The sequence below is a fragment of the Excalfactoria chinensis genome, chromosome 8, assembly GCF_039878825.1.
Source record: "Excalfactoria chinensis isolate bCotChi1 chromosome 8, bCotChi1.hap2, whole genome shotgun sequence".
NCBI lineage: Eukaryota > Metazoa > Chordata > Aves > Galliformes > Phasianidae > Excalfactoria > Excalfactoria chinensis.
Window position 1 is genome coordinate 27,277,164 of NC_092832.1, and position 15,959 is coordinate 27,293,122.

The 15,959-nt window shown below is 45.7% G+C and overlaps 1 protein-coding gene across 2 annotated transcripts; it reads left to right on the forward strand.

The window, feature by feature from the left end:
- The first annotated feature begins 241 nt into the window (after nucleotides 1-241).
- Nucleotides 242-15,725, forward strand: CTH (cystathionine gamma-lyase). Of its 2 annotated transcripts, none has more exons than XM_072343065.1 (12): nucleotides 242-508; nucleotides 2,898-2,979; nucleotides 3,482-3,577; nucleotides 5,557-5,666; nucleotides 6,990-7,121; nucleotides 9,078-9,135; nucleotides 10,047-10,124; nucleotides 10,787-10,939; nucleotides 11,146-11,267; nucleotides 12,302-12,354; nucleotides 14,204-14,342; nucleotides 15,013-15,725. In XM_072343065.1, exons 1-12 carry the CDS (start codon nucleotides 359-361, stop codon nucleotides 15,037-15,039), a joined length of 1,200 nt encoding a protein of 399 aa, XP_072199166.1. In that variant the 5' UTR covers nucleotides 242-358; the 3' UTR covers nucleotides 15,040-15,725. The 2 variants fall into 2 exon arrangements, with proteins under 2 accessions (XP_072199166.1, XP_072199165.1); XM_072343064.1 differs by having other exon boundaries at nucleotides 246-508; nucleotides 2,895-2,979.
- The last annotated feature ends 234 nt before the right edge of the window (nucleotides 15,726-15,959 follow it).

Consider the following 15,959-nt stretch of genomic DNA (forward strand, 5'->3'; position numbering starts at 1 on the left):
GGGACCAAAACGGCTTTCAAAGCGACAAAGACCACTGAATAAAAGAAAGCTTCACGGGAAAAAGTAGGGGAGAAATGATTTCACAGCCCCCACCACTATCTCAGCGCGGGAGGAATTCTCTTTGCTGTTGGGCTGGTCGGGATCGCCTGCATCTCCCTGCTGAGAAGAAGGAAAAGCACGACCGACCTGGACCGAGCCGAGCCCAGCTCCGCGGCCCCGCCCCGCGGCGAGGGCACTGCCCGACGGCTCGGAGCCAATGGGGGGCGGCGAGGAGGCCCCTCCCGTGCCGTGCCCCCGGGCGGAGCCGTGGCCGTAAAGGGCTGCGAGGGGCCGGAGCGGCGGCACTCGGATCGCGGCCATGGACGGGGGTTACTTGCGGCCCTTCGCGCACTTCAGCACGCAGGCCATCCATGCCGGGCAGGAGCCCGACCAGTGGCGTTCGGGCGCCCTGGTGCCGCCGGTCTCGCTCTCCACCACGTTCAAGCAGAAGGCGCCCGGCGAGTTCATGGTAAGTGCGGGCGGGGCCGCTGCGGTCGGAATGCGGCCCCGGGTCGATCCGCGCAGCCCGGCGGGGTCTGCAGGCGGACGGCGCTGCCGTGGCCGCTCCGGGCCCGGGGAGGGCGATTTCATCAGCCGGGGCGGACGGGCTGCCCCCTGCCGGGCCTGGCGCCGCGGGCCGTTTGCTGGGAGCGGGGCTCCGCCGCACGTGGTCGGCGTGCAGCCGCCTTGAGACAGCCTGCTGGTCCTGCAGAGCGTGGGACCCCGTGGCTTAACTTAACCCTGTGTGTTATCGGGGAGCTGCTGAGATAGAAATGCCGTGTCATGCATCGTGCCTCGCCTCGCGCCTTTCGCACATCTCGGGCATCCCGTGGATGCTTTGTGCAGCTCTCTTGAACTCTTGACACCACATTCGACTTTGCCACTGGTCCCGGGGGGAGTGTGCTTGCTCATTTGCTCAGGTTTTGCAAGAGGCCACTTCCACTGACCTTCCAGATCAAATAAATATTCCACTGCATTTTATAAACCACTGGGAGTGTTACAGTGAATGGTTGTGAGGTTTCTGATGGTCACAATGCATGTGAGGGAAGTAACACCAGAGTGCAGCTCACAGAGCAGTGTTTGTTCCAGATCTCAGGGCAGGATGTCACACTTTGCTGCTTGGGCAGTTGGAATTTGCCTTGTGATCTCTGATGCTGTGTGGAATCACTCGGGCACAGCAGCACTTTGGGCAGTTAGGAGTAGGTGCTGAGGGTCACAGGGAGGCCATGCAGTGCTGTACCCCTGTGCCAGTGCCACGGTGGCCCTGCAGGAAGCTCAGCAAGATTCCTGAACGTGATGAGATTGTCATTAAGCAGAATTCCTGTAACCATGCAAATACCAAGATGGCCTGCCAGATTCCTTTGCATTGGAGCACGTGTGTATGTTCTTGTTGTTGACTTTGGGGTCATTATTCGTATAATGCTGTTATGCAGAAAGGTATTATCCTTGGCATGATCATGTGCCAGGGAAACACTTGAGCTTGTGAGAACTTTGTATCTGGTGCAGATGGGCAATTGCTGGCACCCTGTTGCACCCTTCCAACAGAGCACTGTGGAGATAAGGGGTGCCACTTTGGTAGGGACTGTGTCCCAACAGGGCCTTCTCTCCAGAGGTGGGTATCCACAAAAAAAAGGAGATCATGGCCAAGTGTGAGTCCTCCTTGGTGTCCTCCTAGGGGCCATCCTCAGGTGAGGGATGTCCATCACAGGCACTTTGGAGTCATTTCATTTCTGGTCTTGAGTGCATAAGCACTTCCAGCAGCCCCTCAGGTGATTATCATTCCAGTGTTATTTCATGGGCATGTGATCAAGCTCAGACTACACAGTTTTGGGTCTGACAGGCACAGGCTGCTTCCTGTGGAATCACCGGAATGGAGGGTGCTTGTCCTTGCGTTGGGCTGGGCTCTAGGCATCCCAGTGCAGTTTGGGATGAATAATTTGCTTTCAGGTTCATTAAGTCAAAACAATGGAATTAGCATCTGCTTGGATAATTGCTACAACAAGGCGCTTAATCAGAGAGCGGTGCTGCTGTCTAGAACAAAGGTTCTTCAAAGAATATGGAATCTGCTCTTTACTCCTTGGGATACAGGCTGTGCTTTAGCCAATCAGCAGTGGCCTAGATTTTAATGCATTAAAGCTTCAGTTTAAGCTGTCCAACACTTAAACGTGCTGTGGTCTCACAGCTCTGAGCTGTAAAGCACAGTGGGCTTTTTGCTCCAGGGTCACTCAGCACAAACTGTGTCAATATCTTTTCAGTTCTCAAGGGGCTGTAAGAAAGAAGGGACAGTCTCTTGAGCAGGATCTGTTGTGACAGGACAAGGGGAGGTGGTGTCACACTAGAAGGGATATAGACTGGATATAAGGAAGAAGTTCTTGACGCTAAGTGCAGTGAGGCACTGGCACAAGGTGCCCAGAGAGACAGTGGTGCCCCATCCCTGCAGTCACCTAAGGCCAGTGGATGGAGTCTGAGCACTTATGGAGCTGTGGGTGTTCATTGCGGGGAGTGGGACCAGGTGGCCTTCAAAGGGCCTTTCCAACCCAAGCAGTTGTGTGGTGCTGTGATTCTGTGAGAGTCTGCGCTGGCTAAATTCAGGTAAAGCTCACATAAATGTCTCAGCATGGTTTGTGGGGGTTTAACAGCAAGTAGAAACTTACAAGGTAGCAAGGATGGATCCCAGCAGATGTTGTGTGAGCAGCTTGACCGAGCCAGAAAGGCAGCCTGCTGTCTCTGGAAAAGGTGGGTGTGTGACCTCAGCACTGAGAGCGATGACCTGTTAAGAAACCCAGAAGTGTTACCATCATCCACAGTGTTCTCACTGCTTCCTCTGAAGTTCCATTTGTTTCTTCCTTTCATAGCAGGATTATGATTACAGCCGGTGCGGAAACCCTACCCGAACCTGCCTGGAGAAGGCGATGGCTGTGCTGGATGGAGCGAAATACTGTAAGCAATTCATGGTCTCCTTGAGCAGGTTGGCAGCATGTGCAGCTTGTGATGGTGGCTGCAGTAGCTGTAACCTGGGGAGTTGAGGACACTGGGCTGCCACCAGCAGTGGGGCAGCAAGGCTTGCACAGTGATGGCTAGCAGCAGGCAGAGCTGCTCTGCGCTTCTCCCCAGGGTAGCCCAGCTGGATCTGTAGTCCTTGTATAAAGCCTTTGCTTCTTACTTTGTTCAGTGCGTAACACATTTCTTGATAGGAACTCATCCTTGTATTGCAGCACTGAACTTGGTGATGTGAGGGTGAGCTGGGCAACAGCTTCTGCAGTGCTCATGGGGGGCGGTGACACCTTGTATGCTTCTAGTGAAAGTGCTTAGAGAGGGAGATAGCATTGGGGAGGGTGATACAACAGGTTCACTTTAAAAGCGAGTAAAGAAAGCAAAGGCAAGTTTGACAGGTTTGTGTCTTGTTAAAATATGATCTCTCTGCCCCTCTTTTCTTTTTTAGCTTTGGCATATGCTTCTGGCTTAGCTGCTACTGTGAATATTACTCACCTGTTGAAGGCAGGAGATACAGTTATCTGTATGGATGATGTCTATGGAGGTAAGTAAAGTGAAAGCATGTTTTTGATCATCATTCCTGATTAGATCTATTAGTGTTTCTTGTGAACTTTCTGAATTTAAATTACTTTTCTTCAAAGTCTTTTCACTTTGTGAGAAGTCAGAATACTCCTCTGTGAATTTGGTCATGGAAATTCAGACGTTGAAAGACTGCTGCACAGTGTGAATGCTTCATTAGCTAGTAGCGTATGCTGCAGGGAGTGGAAAATAGTGATATCCTAGCTCTGCACAGACTTATGGGCAGTCCAACATAGTACAGCTTTCCAGCTTGCTTTTTTATGCCATTCCTTTTCTGGGCTTGACCCTTTACCAACCAGTGTTAGGGCTAGACTGTTTCAGACAACTGTATTGTTGTCCTCCCTGAACACAGTTTGTATCTACTATGGCTGTGTCTTCTGGGTGCAATCCACTATTAGGCTGTGGACTTGCATAAGCTTTTGATCCGGGTACCTTCCCTGCTAGCTTTCCTTAATGTTGTAGCTTGAGATTGGGCTTGAGTGTTTAAGAATCCTTGATTAGGATAGCAGTTCTGCATGTGCTAAATCAACTGAGCTTGTAGTAATCAGGGTTGTAAGAAAAATGCTAAAGATATGTACATCAAAGGGCTTATGTAGTGCACTGTTATTAAGAGAGTGTAAGACTGCTGCAAGGCAGCTTCTCTGTGGGTTGTGTTTGTGGAGTTCACAGCCTGTGTGACTATGTCCTATGCTTGAATAAGCCTCCAACAGTATGAGGGAATACAGTGAACAGTTTATTGTAGAAATGCAGGTATTTTCTGGAAAAACAAAATCACTCATGCAGTGCTTGGATAGAATCCAATCCTGCAAATCCTGTGCTGTTATGACAAGATGGCAGCTGCCAACTTGTCATAAGTGAATAAATGTTAAATAACCTTGGCAGAAGACCCAGTAAATTAATTTTTAACCCAAGCAATCAGTATGTTGTATATCTCCCATTTAATTGTCTGCCTGAGGGTCATACAGAGGGATCTGGGCAAGCTGAGGGCAATGTTTAAGCTGCAACACCAGCCAGGCTGCCCAGGGGGTGGGAGTGGGGGATCACCATTGCTGGGGGTGCTCAGAGCTGTGGGGATGTGGCACTGAGGGATGTGGGCATGGGGGGGTGGTCTTGAGGGACTTATTTCCAACCCGAATGGTTCTGTGGTCAGGTAGTTGCTTCTTTTTCCTGCCTTAAGATTTCCACTGAAAGTCTTTGAAGACAGGAAGGAGGAATCTCTTTATTCTGTTCCTTATTACATTATTATTTAATGGAAATATGATAAAACAGCATCTGGCATCTTCCGCTTGGTTCTTCTCCCAGGCTTTTGATTAGGCTTGTTAAATAGAGGGAAGACCTTGAAAGTGCGAGGTGGAAAAAAGTTGCAGTAACTGGGATGGGGGAAAAGTGATAGAAAGACTGGAATGATGCATAGCAAAGTGCTGGGAGAAAAGTGAAGGGTGGCAAATGAAGTGGGTCTGTAGGTCACAGTTGTCTGCTGTGTGTTTATGTATGTTTATGTGATTGAACTGTGCATGCAGGTCCGCTGTTTGACACAGCAGAAGAGGAGCACCAGGCAGAAATGCTGCGTGCCGTGTGTTTTAGGGGAGTGAGGTTCAGTGGGAGGAGGCAGGAGGCCCAGGACTGACCGTGGACTCATGATTTGGGCTGCAGCCAAAGCACTTCATTTGTTCCATCTTCCAACCGAACAAATGAGCAGCTGTTAAATGAAAGTACTTCTTAGTCTGTGTGATTCTACCTTCCCACTATTGCTTCTCCACGATGGTTAAGAACACAGCAATCTTCAGACTTAGAAATAAAAATGTACTGATCTGCCGTATGTAACAAACAGCACAGAACTGTGCAGTCTTGACTTCCATGGGTGCAAATAAGAGGCTGGAGATCAGCGAAGGAAACTTCCTAAAATCGTTTTGCTCCTTGTCTCTGCTTTTTCCTTTTCTAAAGGTACAAACAGATACTTCCGGAGAATAGCTGCGGAAATGGGCTTAAAAATAGTTTTTGTGGACTGTACAAAATTGAAATGCCTGGAAGCTGCAATTACACCTGAGACTAAGGTAGGGGAGAGAGAAATTGCTGAGCTTACATGCTTAATGTCCTTAAATAACTTTATTGATGCTACTGCTGGCTGGGGTGTACGTGGCAAGGTTTTGGTGTTGGAAAGGGCTCAGGCAGGAGGGAGGAGGGGAATAAGAGTAGGAAACAACAGAGGGAACCACAAGATCAGAGGAGGAGGATGGAGGAGGGGAGGAGGTGCACCGTGGCACAAAGGGGACAGGTTGCCCTTTGGATGGTAGGGAGGAAAGGCGTTTCACTGGCAATAAATTAAACTAGCTTTCCCCAAGTTGCAGGTGGTGGTTGGTTTGCCTGTCTGTTGTGACCCACGAGCGTTCTTGTTTGAGCCTTGAGTGTCTGCCTAGCACAGGGATCATAACTGGCCCTATGATGGGCTGCTATTTGCTGTATAAAATAAAACAAATGCAGTGCCTGGATATAATTCCTGAAATCTTCGGGAAGCATTGAATAATTGGACAATTTCCAAGTGCCTTAAGATTAGAAATAGGAGAACATCCCTAAGCAGTAAGGGCTTGTTCAGAGAGATGTGTTGCTTCTTCCTATTGAGGAGGCAAAAGAAGTCTTTTCTGATACGTATACTACTGTTGACAGTCTAAACAGCTTTTTTTTTTTCTTTTTTTGGGAGGAGGAGTAGTTAGTGACACTGTAACCATGATATGAAAATGGATAAGGAGTGCTTTGGAACAGTAACAGTTCCTTTGAGCTTAAAGGTTCTGGTTGTGTCAGGCATTCTTCTGGTGCAATGCACTCGCATTTTCAAAGGGTTTGGTGCTCCTCTCATGTGTCACTTGTTCTTGGGGAGGATGCTGTCCCTCCCAAGAAGTCTCACCTTTCTTAGAATCATAGAATCGTAGAAAAGATCAAGCAACCGAACCATATCCTAACTCTAACAACCCTCCACTAAGTCATTAAGTCATTAAATAATCTTTAGTGATCACACCTGATTTTCACTCTGCAAACCTGCAGAGTCCAGGAGGTTATGGATGCTCCACAAGATAACCTTTTAAAAGCACCTACAACTTCTGAATTGATTCTTAAAGTAAATACACAATGTTTGTGATGGTGGAACTGGTAGTAGTAGAACTGTCCTAAAAGATACCGATGGTGATGTTTAGTGGTGGTAACAGTACCTTGTGTTTATTTGTGAAGCCTGGGTATTCCTGCTTTGGTAGGTTTTTAGGTGGGTACCTTTAAAAATTCATAAGAGGTGGGGAAGTTTTGCTTTTGGAGCTGCATTGTGCATGTCTGGTCACCAGCACTGTCCTATCTCTAAAGAGGTGTTTTGTATTGTTGAATTACTACAGCTTGTTTGGATTGAAACACCCACAAACCCCACGCTGAAGGTCATTGATATTCAGGGCTGTGCTGATGTGGTCCGTAAGCACAAAGATATCCTGCTGGCAGTAGACAACAGTTTTATGTCTCCGTATTTCCAGGTAAGTTCTTGCTTTCCTTGTAGTTACCCCGGCATTTCATTGTCTTCAAAGATGCCTTTTTAAAATGGAACCACTGCTAAAACTGTGGTTTTGACGTGTGTGCTGTAAAATTGCCTCTAAATGCAATGCGCTGCTTCTTTATAATTTAGCAGAGATGGCATGCAGAATATTTTATAGGTAGCTATATGCCAGTCTGACACCAACAAAAGCAACGTAGCTCACAGCTTAAGTAAACATGCTTATGCAATCCAGACGGTAAGTTGAGCCATCAGAAGGAAGGCTTCTCTGTCATTCAGATGTCTTGTGTTCTGTATTGTTTTCCACCTTTGTCTTTTTTTCTACCAATTCTTCTGCACGTGCTGCTTGGGATCTGTTTCAAACCATTTGGTATTCCAAAAAGGAAGTGGAGAGGATGGTTAAAAGAAGCAGAAGATTTTGACTGTGTCTTTCAGTTGTTAAAGTTAACTTTTTCATCAATATTTTGATGAACAGGTGGCTCACGTTTGTGGTTTTGATGTTGGACAACTCATACAACTTTTGTGCTTTAAAAACTAGAATACAGGAAGTAAAGGGAATTCTAGAACTCTAAAAGTGCCTCTAAATAATGAACTTCAAGGTCTGGTTCATCTCAGTGTGGGCTAATAGTATCCCCATGTATTTCCCTGGAGATCAAAGAAATTCCTCGTATTTTAGGTCTACAGAGAACTTCTTTTTGAGTGCAAGTAGGGAAGATGCCTTTTTTCCTTTTTCTTTCTTTTTTTTTTAATTTATTTTTATTTTTATTATGGACACTGAGATCATTATAAATGAAGAGAGCCCTACAGGAAGTGTTAATGCTTAGCTAGAGCAGCTCTTGAGCTTGTCTTGTATATACCAAAGATGTCGGTTTCTTTTCCTTTTGTTTATTTTACTGTTGAAAGATGTGTGTGAAAGGAGAAGAGTCAGCATCTGTGTCTGTGAGCTAGTTAATATATACTTTATTGGACCGGTCCTCAGAGAGAGTCAGTAATGATTAAGCCCAGTAAGCGTAATAGGTAATGTTTTTAAACTCCTCCAGACTCCTGAGTGTACTAGGAAAATCATAATTTTAGAGTGATTTATGTAGCAATATTGAGTATAAAAGGCACTGGTGTTTATGCTACTGTTCTCTTGGCTGCACAGTGGGAATGCACATTATCCGTGTTCCTGCGGTAGACTTACGTGCTTAAGCTGACAGCAGCACTCTTTTATTCTAAATCTGCTTGCTTTGTCACCTTTTAATGTATTAGTACTCTCCAGTCTTTATAATCTGTTTATTTAATACACGTAAAGTTCTTTACTTAGGGACTAATTAAAAAAAAAGGTTCATAACTTCTTGCCTAGTGTAGTCTTGGTTTGCCTCTCGCCTGCTCCTAGGCAGAAAGCTGAGCACAGCAGTGAAGGGAGACTTGGCAAACAACGCCCTCTGTGCTTTCCTCAGGTGTTCAGCTGTCCTTCCAGTGCAGTAGCAGCAATGTGGGTTTCTGGAGCACTGAGAAGAGCTCTGCTTAGTGTGGAGGCCTTCCTTTTCTAAGGAGATATGCTCGAGACATCATTACATGGCTCTGCCTCAGCTAAGCAACATAACTGGTTTTCTTTCATTAGTGTGAGCCTGTGAAGTGTATCAGATACACTTGTTTCATTCAGATTTGTCTCATTTCTCACTGAAACCAGCAGGAGTTACAGTAGTGCTTACAAATCACATTTTATTGTGGGATCTTGTATTGTGTGTCTCATGAACAGAGTGCTTTCCTTTACGTCTGGTTTTTGTCCCACTTTCTTTCTTCACTCTCACTTTTGTGTCTTGCTTTTTGTTTTTCCTCTTAGTTTTTTCTCTTGTAAATTTCTGTGCTTGATCACAGTGTTTCTGGGCAGCCTGGAAGGAATCAGAGCGCAAAAGTAACTTCAATCAAACCTATTATTTTCATTTCTTTTTAGCGTCCTTTGTCCCTGGGGGCTGACATCTGTATGTATTCTGCAACCAAGTATGTGAATGGTGAGTGCCTGGGTCCAACACAACTCAGGCTGTTCTATAAAAGTCATTTAAAAGCTACTGGAGAGCTTTTCTGCTCTCAGCTCTTGATCTACTTCCATGTCTCATGGATGCCTTTAAACTCCCTTTTGCTGTGGATAAATCCATAGGTAGTAGCTGTTGCTATTAGCACCAACAAGTGACGCTGTGCAAACACAGTTTGCACGGTGAGAGCCCAGATGGTTTGCTTTAATGAGAAAAACAAATCCACAAGATCAGAGTCTTTTTCAAACTTGGGCTCCCTCCAAGCTCAGCTGGTCTTACAGTGTCTCACATGGAACAATCTTGAGCAAGGAAAAGCCAAAAGTGGCTTTTGGAAATGCACCATGCACACGCACTGAGCCATAAAACCAAATGTGAGACTTCAGTACGAGGTAGCTGCTGGAAATGATACCAAAGTTCAAGGCATGTTTTATGTGGCAGTGCTGGAACCTGTTCAGAAGCACATTCGTTGTGTTGTTTCCCAAACAACCCAGGCTAAGAGGTAGCCCAGCTGTAGCAGCTGTGCTGTGAGCATGTGTCTGCTTGTGGTGAAGATTGAAGTGGAAGTTTTCTGCTTGGCTGCAGCTCCGCAGGAGCTCACTGATGGCTGGACAAAGTCCTGCTTCCTGGCAGCTCACTGCAGCATGTGGTGGGACCTGGAGCATGAGCACGGTGTGCGTCAGAGCGTGCTGCTGACCCTCACTTCAGACCATGTGGGAATCTGCTTATGTTCCATGTGACAGCACAGCAAGGGCAGCTGTAGCAGTGAGAAGGAATCCAGCGTGTTGCCAAAATGGGACCATCTTAGCACCAAGACTGAGAAAAGAGGGTTTGTGGAGAACCCTGAGGGAGATAAAGTGGCTCACTTTCTTCTTATGTTCTTGCGTTTTTAGGGCACAGCGATGTTGTGATGGGGATCGTTTCAGTAAATCGTGATGATCTGTACGAAAGGCTCAAATTCTTACAAGGCTGTAAGTAGTAAATACGGGAAATAAGTTGAAATATATTGTATTCTGATGTACCAGCTCATGTTAGGAAGCATATGGCATGCACACAAGTACATGGCACATCCAGAAAGCATCAGATACAGAGCTGCTCAAATGTGCAGTGCCTGCAGTTACATGGGGCATGGCTCTTTACCAGGTCTCTCTTCAGGCTGGGCTTAAGCCTATGGCAGAAAGAGCACAGGCATTCCCTGGATTTACCTGACTTCACTCACAAAAAGGTTTGCAAACCTTGACATATTTAGTGGAGTTCATCCAATTCATGCTAATTATATTTTATTTGTTAAAACTATCCTCTGATGTGAGCTTTAATGATTTTATTGCCTCTTAATGAATAAATTTCTATGCAGTGTCCTCTCTACAACAGAAGGAATAAAGGTACACTGTACCTAATACATTTCATGTGCAAGTCTTCAGTGTGTTAATTTATCTCACTAATTGGCTTCCCATGTGTGTGAAACGAGAGCAGCAGATCATATCAGATGTCTTCACTCGCATCTTGTTGTAACTTAAGAATGTTGGGAAGTTTGGACTGTAGTTTCACTGAAACAAGCAAACAAACAACAACAAAAACCAACAAGAAAACCCCTGTTTGTCCCATGTGTGGTTTTGTGTCTCAACTTCCATAGCTCTTGGAGCCATTCCGTCTCCCTTTGACTGCTTCCTCTGCAACCGGGGTTTGAAGACTCTGCAGCTGCGGATGAACCAACACTTCCGCAATGCTTTGGCTGTGGGTCGATTCCTTGAGTCAAATCCCCGAGTGGAGAAAGTCATTTACCCAGGTAGGTTGGCAGGACTGCAGGGTTTGGGTGCTGTGCTGCTACGTGCCGCTTGAGCAGCCTTCACGTCTGATGGCTCGTGGTTAGGTATCTCGGCAATGGGCTTTACATTCCTTCCCATCAGAAGGATATTTTGTGCAGTTCAGGGTGAGCTGCTTTACCCTTTGATGTGATGGTAACTAACTGACAGCGGCTGCTTCCAATTGCAGGACTGCCTTCCCACCCCCAGCACCAGCTGGCCAAGCGGCAGTGCACCGGCTGCCCGGGTATGCTGTCATTTTACATTAAAGGAAACCTCAAACATGCTACTATCTTTCTGAAGAGCATAAAGGTAAATGATGGCAAATACACTTTACTTTAATGTGAACTGAATCTGTCCTTCTGAGTGTGATGACGGAAGCAGGGATTTTTCTTGGGGTGGGGAGAGTCTTCCTCTGTACTCTTAGAGCTCCTAATTTAATTTGGGTGTAACCATCTCTAAATAATAGATTGCTCATAAATCAGAGGCTAATGAGAGGGAAGAAAAGGATATTTCAGCTCATTTGAGGTGTCTGTTTACACAACGTGGTGTAACATCTCCAGGTTAGCCTAGGCATTGCTGCTAACCAAGAGCTGGCCTTTTGTAATTGCCTGCAGTACTTGGAGGCAGAGTGGCTGGTGCAATACTGCTGTTGTATTTCAAAGCACTTGTCAGGCTGTTTTTCAAAACACTAAATGAACCTTCAGACACAAGGAACGGGAAGAAAAAACAGAGCAACCTTAAGGGAAGAATCTTAATTTCCATCCCTGCTCCCCACCATCAAAATCACCATCTGGCAGCTTGGGAAGCCTATGTGCTATATGTGAAAATAGATGTGTGATGCTGGTGGTGGAAGAAGAATATGTAAGGGCAGGTTATCATCGCTTAAACCATAACTGAAGTTTTTCGGACGTGGGTTTGGCTTTGTTGAGGCAGCCTGCTCTGTCCTTCCTCAGAACAGAATGAACGCTCTTGTTGCCCAGGCAGGCTCTGTGCCCTTATGTTCTTTGTCTTCTCTCCTGCTCTGCTGGCTGTGCTGTGCCACACAGGGCCTAATCCTGAGTTATGTTTGCTCAGCATGGGCGTATTTCACTTTTGCATCTGCAGTTCCTCAGAGCTGTTTTGAAGTGAAATCTGTCTCAAATCTTAATGGCTCTCAACTAGTAAAAGTAATTTTCTTCTTTATTATAGCTAATACTTCTTAAAATGCAGAAGTTGCTATTGAAAACCCTAGGGCAAAATGAGAAGTACTAAAAATGGAAGTTCCTTTTTCTTTCACTGTCTATTTCTAAGCATTCATAAACTTACACTTTTTGTGTTCACTTCTGTTTACTGTTTCCCTGTAGGTGTTCACGCTGGCTGAGAGCCTGGGAGGATATGAAAGCTTAGCAGAGCTTCCGTAAGTCTTTCTTCATCTTAACAGCCCTAAAAAAGCTGCAGAGTAACAAAATTCCTCAACTGTTTTAGTGGGAGTTCTAAAATGTTCTTGTATACAAAGCTAAGACAGATTGCCTACAATTGTCATCCAAGAATAGCGTGTTGTGTAACACAGAAATGGTGACTTCTCCAGAAATGAATTCCCTCTGTGAAATGGGAAGGCAGACTGGTGTCAGGTGGGCGTGCAGACCTGAGGCTGTGCAGATGTCTTCACTGCTGCAGGTATTGGGGTCGAGGCCTGGAAGGCTCCCTGTCCCTGCCCAGGCTCTGGATGTTGGTCACCCATCTGCTGGGGTGACCCCAACAGCTGCAGCTCTTTCCTGCTGTGGGATTCTTCCCGAATCACCTGTTACAAAAATCTCAACAGCAAATGGGTCGAAAGGGGAGGAAAATGTGCACGTGGTTTTAATAGTGTACATGTGTCTGTCCTGACAAAGCTAAACTGTTCTGCACTTGTGGTCTCTGCACATGTGCAAAATAGCACTGCCCACTTGCATTCAGTGGGCTCTCCTGAATGCACTGTGGAGAGGCAAGAAGTACGACATGCTGTAGGGGAAGCAGACCATGGAAGCTGCCCCAGGGCAGCACTGGGGAGATGCCTCGTCTGCAAAGATGGCTCCAAGTGCTGTGCTTGCATCTGTCTACTTGCCTGGCTCTCCTGGCTCAAGCTAGACCTGCATCTTAAATAAACATCCAAGCACATTCACCAACACTCTCTTTTCCATTTCCTCAGTCACCCTATGGTGCTGCTGGCCATGGCTGGCATTTCCCACTAGCTCTTGGCTCTGCTGAACGAATCATTCCAGAAGCACTGTGCATTTTAGCAACACCTTTGCACTACTTTCAGCAATGCTACTGCTGCCACTGCCCTCACTTAGTGCTTTAGGTGGGAGACTTAGCCACCATTTGGTGCTATGGTAGCAATTCCAAGGAGTCGGGATGATTTAGAGCAAGTAGAATCGAGTGGATTTGGCTACACTGCCATTCTAGCTGCTTACACAAGAGGGCACATTCAGACCGCTGCACTGAACCGAGCCTGTCTGCGTGCTGAACAGACTTGGTGGGGATTTTACTATTACGTAGGCACCGCTGTCCAGGTTAAAGGGTTACTAGTAGGATTCTTCTGTAATTAGATTGCTCTGCTGAAATCTGATTTGCTGGTCAAAAAATACATGGAAATTTAGGGTTAAAGATCTGTGAAATCATTTCGGTTTCTCATTTTGGAATAAGAGTCCATCTTTAAACACTTCAGCTGTTGAAAGGTAATTGCAGAGTAATGCATGTCAGTGAAAAATGGGTTCTTCATTTCCTTCATAGCTGGGGAGAGTACTCAGCCACATGCATGGTACAGTGTGACGGGTGATCTGAGGAACCAGAAGTGAGAAACAAACATCAGGGGATTTCATACTGGAGGTGGCACATGTAAACCTTTCTCCACATGCTTAAAATAGAGCTTTTAGATACCGCTTACCAGAAATGTTAACGTATGCTGGAAGGCAGAGAGAAAGTGTTTTTCTCAATTTCAGTTCCAGATTATTTAAGTACCCACTTCTTACTCATCGTTCTTTGAAAATACTGTACTGAGATTCTGGGAGCTGGAAGCCACTGGCTTCACCACGGTTGGCAGAAGGTGCAGTGATTGCTGATGAGATCTCTTCTGGTCTATGGTTATCCAGCAGGCGGCATGTAAAAGGTGTAAAATCTTCTTGGGACTGCAGGGAATGCTGGAAGGTGGTCGATTTCTTTGATTTTTTTTCCAGTAAAAATAACGTACCTTAGGAAAAATTCTGCTTTCTTCCTTCTTCTTGCAGGGCTGTCATGACTCATGCTTCAGTGCCTAAAGAAGACAGAGAAGCTCTTGGAATCAGCGATACATTAATTCGCCTGTCGATTGGTTTGGAAGATGAGGAAGATTTAGTGGCAGACCTAGACCAAGCTCTGAAAGCTGCAGTAAGTTGGCTGCTAGCTTAGCGCCTTCACTCTGAAAAGGATTTCCTTCCTAATCCTCTGCCTTTCTCACTAATCACATGGGAACTCTTTCAGCATCCATCCTGAGTCTCAGGAATAAGTTAATGAAGTGATGCAGCAGCTGTCTCCTCATAATTCTTGCTTCACTTAACTTTTAAGTGACTCAGAAGTTTACTTTATGGAGTCTTTGCAGTCCACATCAGTCACAGTTCGTGTGGATTCCTGCTGCAGATGGGATGTCCTTGGAGCCCAAACAGCTAAGATAGCTGCTTGAGTCAGCCTGAATGGAGACTCATCAGACACCCACGTGCTTGGCGGGAGTGCTTGCACTTCCACTTTGTCATGTCAGAGAGCATGGTGGCACTGAGGGGGTAAAAAGTGAATGTCTGTTGTGCGCCGGTTTTAGCAGGTGTGTAGCAGTTTGATGTACTGCACAGACAGGAGAGTGTTATTTTGCTCTAATTGGTTGTGTGGGATGCCTGTAGCAACCAGCATCAGCAACTACATATGTTTCTATACACCAGCACAGATGATGAAGAGAATCTAGTGCTTAAATGTGTCCTATTTCTGCAAAAGAAAAGAAAACAAAAGAGGTACCTGGTCAGTGTAGGCGCACAGCCTAATTATCTCACATTTCTCCTTCTCATTGTAGATCCCTGACCCTAAGGCTTTGAAATGATGGCTGAAATCTGAAGTTGGAAGTTGAAACACCTAAAGAAGATGACACAGAAAATCAAATGGCTAACAATTTTTCTTTGAATACCATTGAGAACTGAAATCTATTCAATCAAACTCCAGGTTCCTGGGGAGCTGTCGCTTTGTGGTACCATGCTTGTTGTGCTCGTGTCTGGCTGTGCACTGCTGTGCACTGTGCACTGACATGAAGCTGTTCTGTGTGTCCATTTCTGCTGTGCTGTAATCCTTTCTTTGGAACTGGTGGGTCAGTAAGTTGTGTTTGAAGCAGCTGTGACACACTCAGGAATGCTATCATGATTCTCTCCAGGGAGATGGAAGTTTCCCATTTGCCTTACAAATGCTTTAGGGGTACCAGCTCAGTAGGGTTTGTTTCTGCTAATGCTCTTTAGGATGCAAATTTATGTTTTTCTTATCTCTTCTAATCCAACAGTTTAACCCGAATATTGCTGATAACGTTTAGATTTTCTTTTTTAATGAGGTTTTGAAATCTGGTTTAGAACTTTTTCACCTTTTATGGGATATTGAAGCAAAATCCAACACCTGGTTAAGAGTGGCAGCTTTTTAATGGTGATTCTCTGACCTAAAAAAAAAAACAAAGCTAACTGTGCTAATGATTTGGCTTTTAGAGTTAGGATCGATTTGATTAAAACACATTTTGAATCCCTCTGATTTATTCTTGTTGTGATATTTGGGTGCGCTGCTCGTGTTCTGGAATGGTTGATAAAGTGACCCTCAATCAGATGAAATTTATAGTTAAATTTACAGGAAAATGACATCGCTGATGCACTGGCACAGGTTGCCCAAGGAGGCTGTGGATGCCCCATCCCTGCAGGCATTCAAGGCCAGGCTGGATGTGGCTCTGGGCAGCCTGGGCTGCTGGTTGGTGACCCTGCACACAGCAGG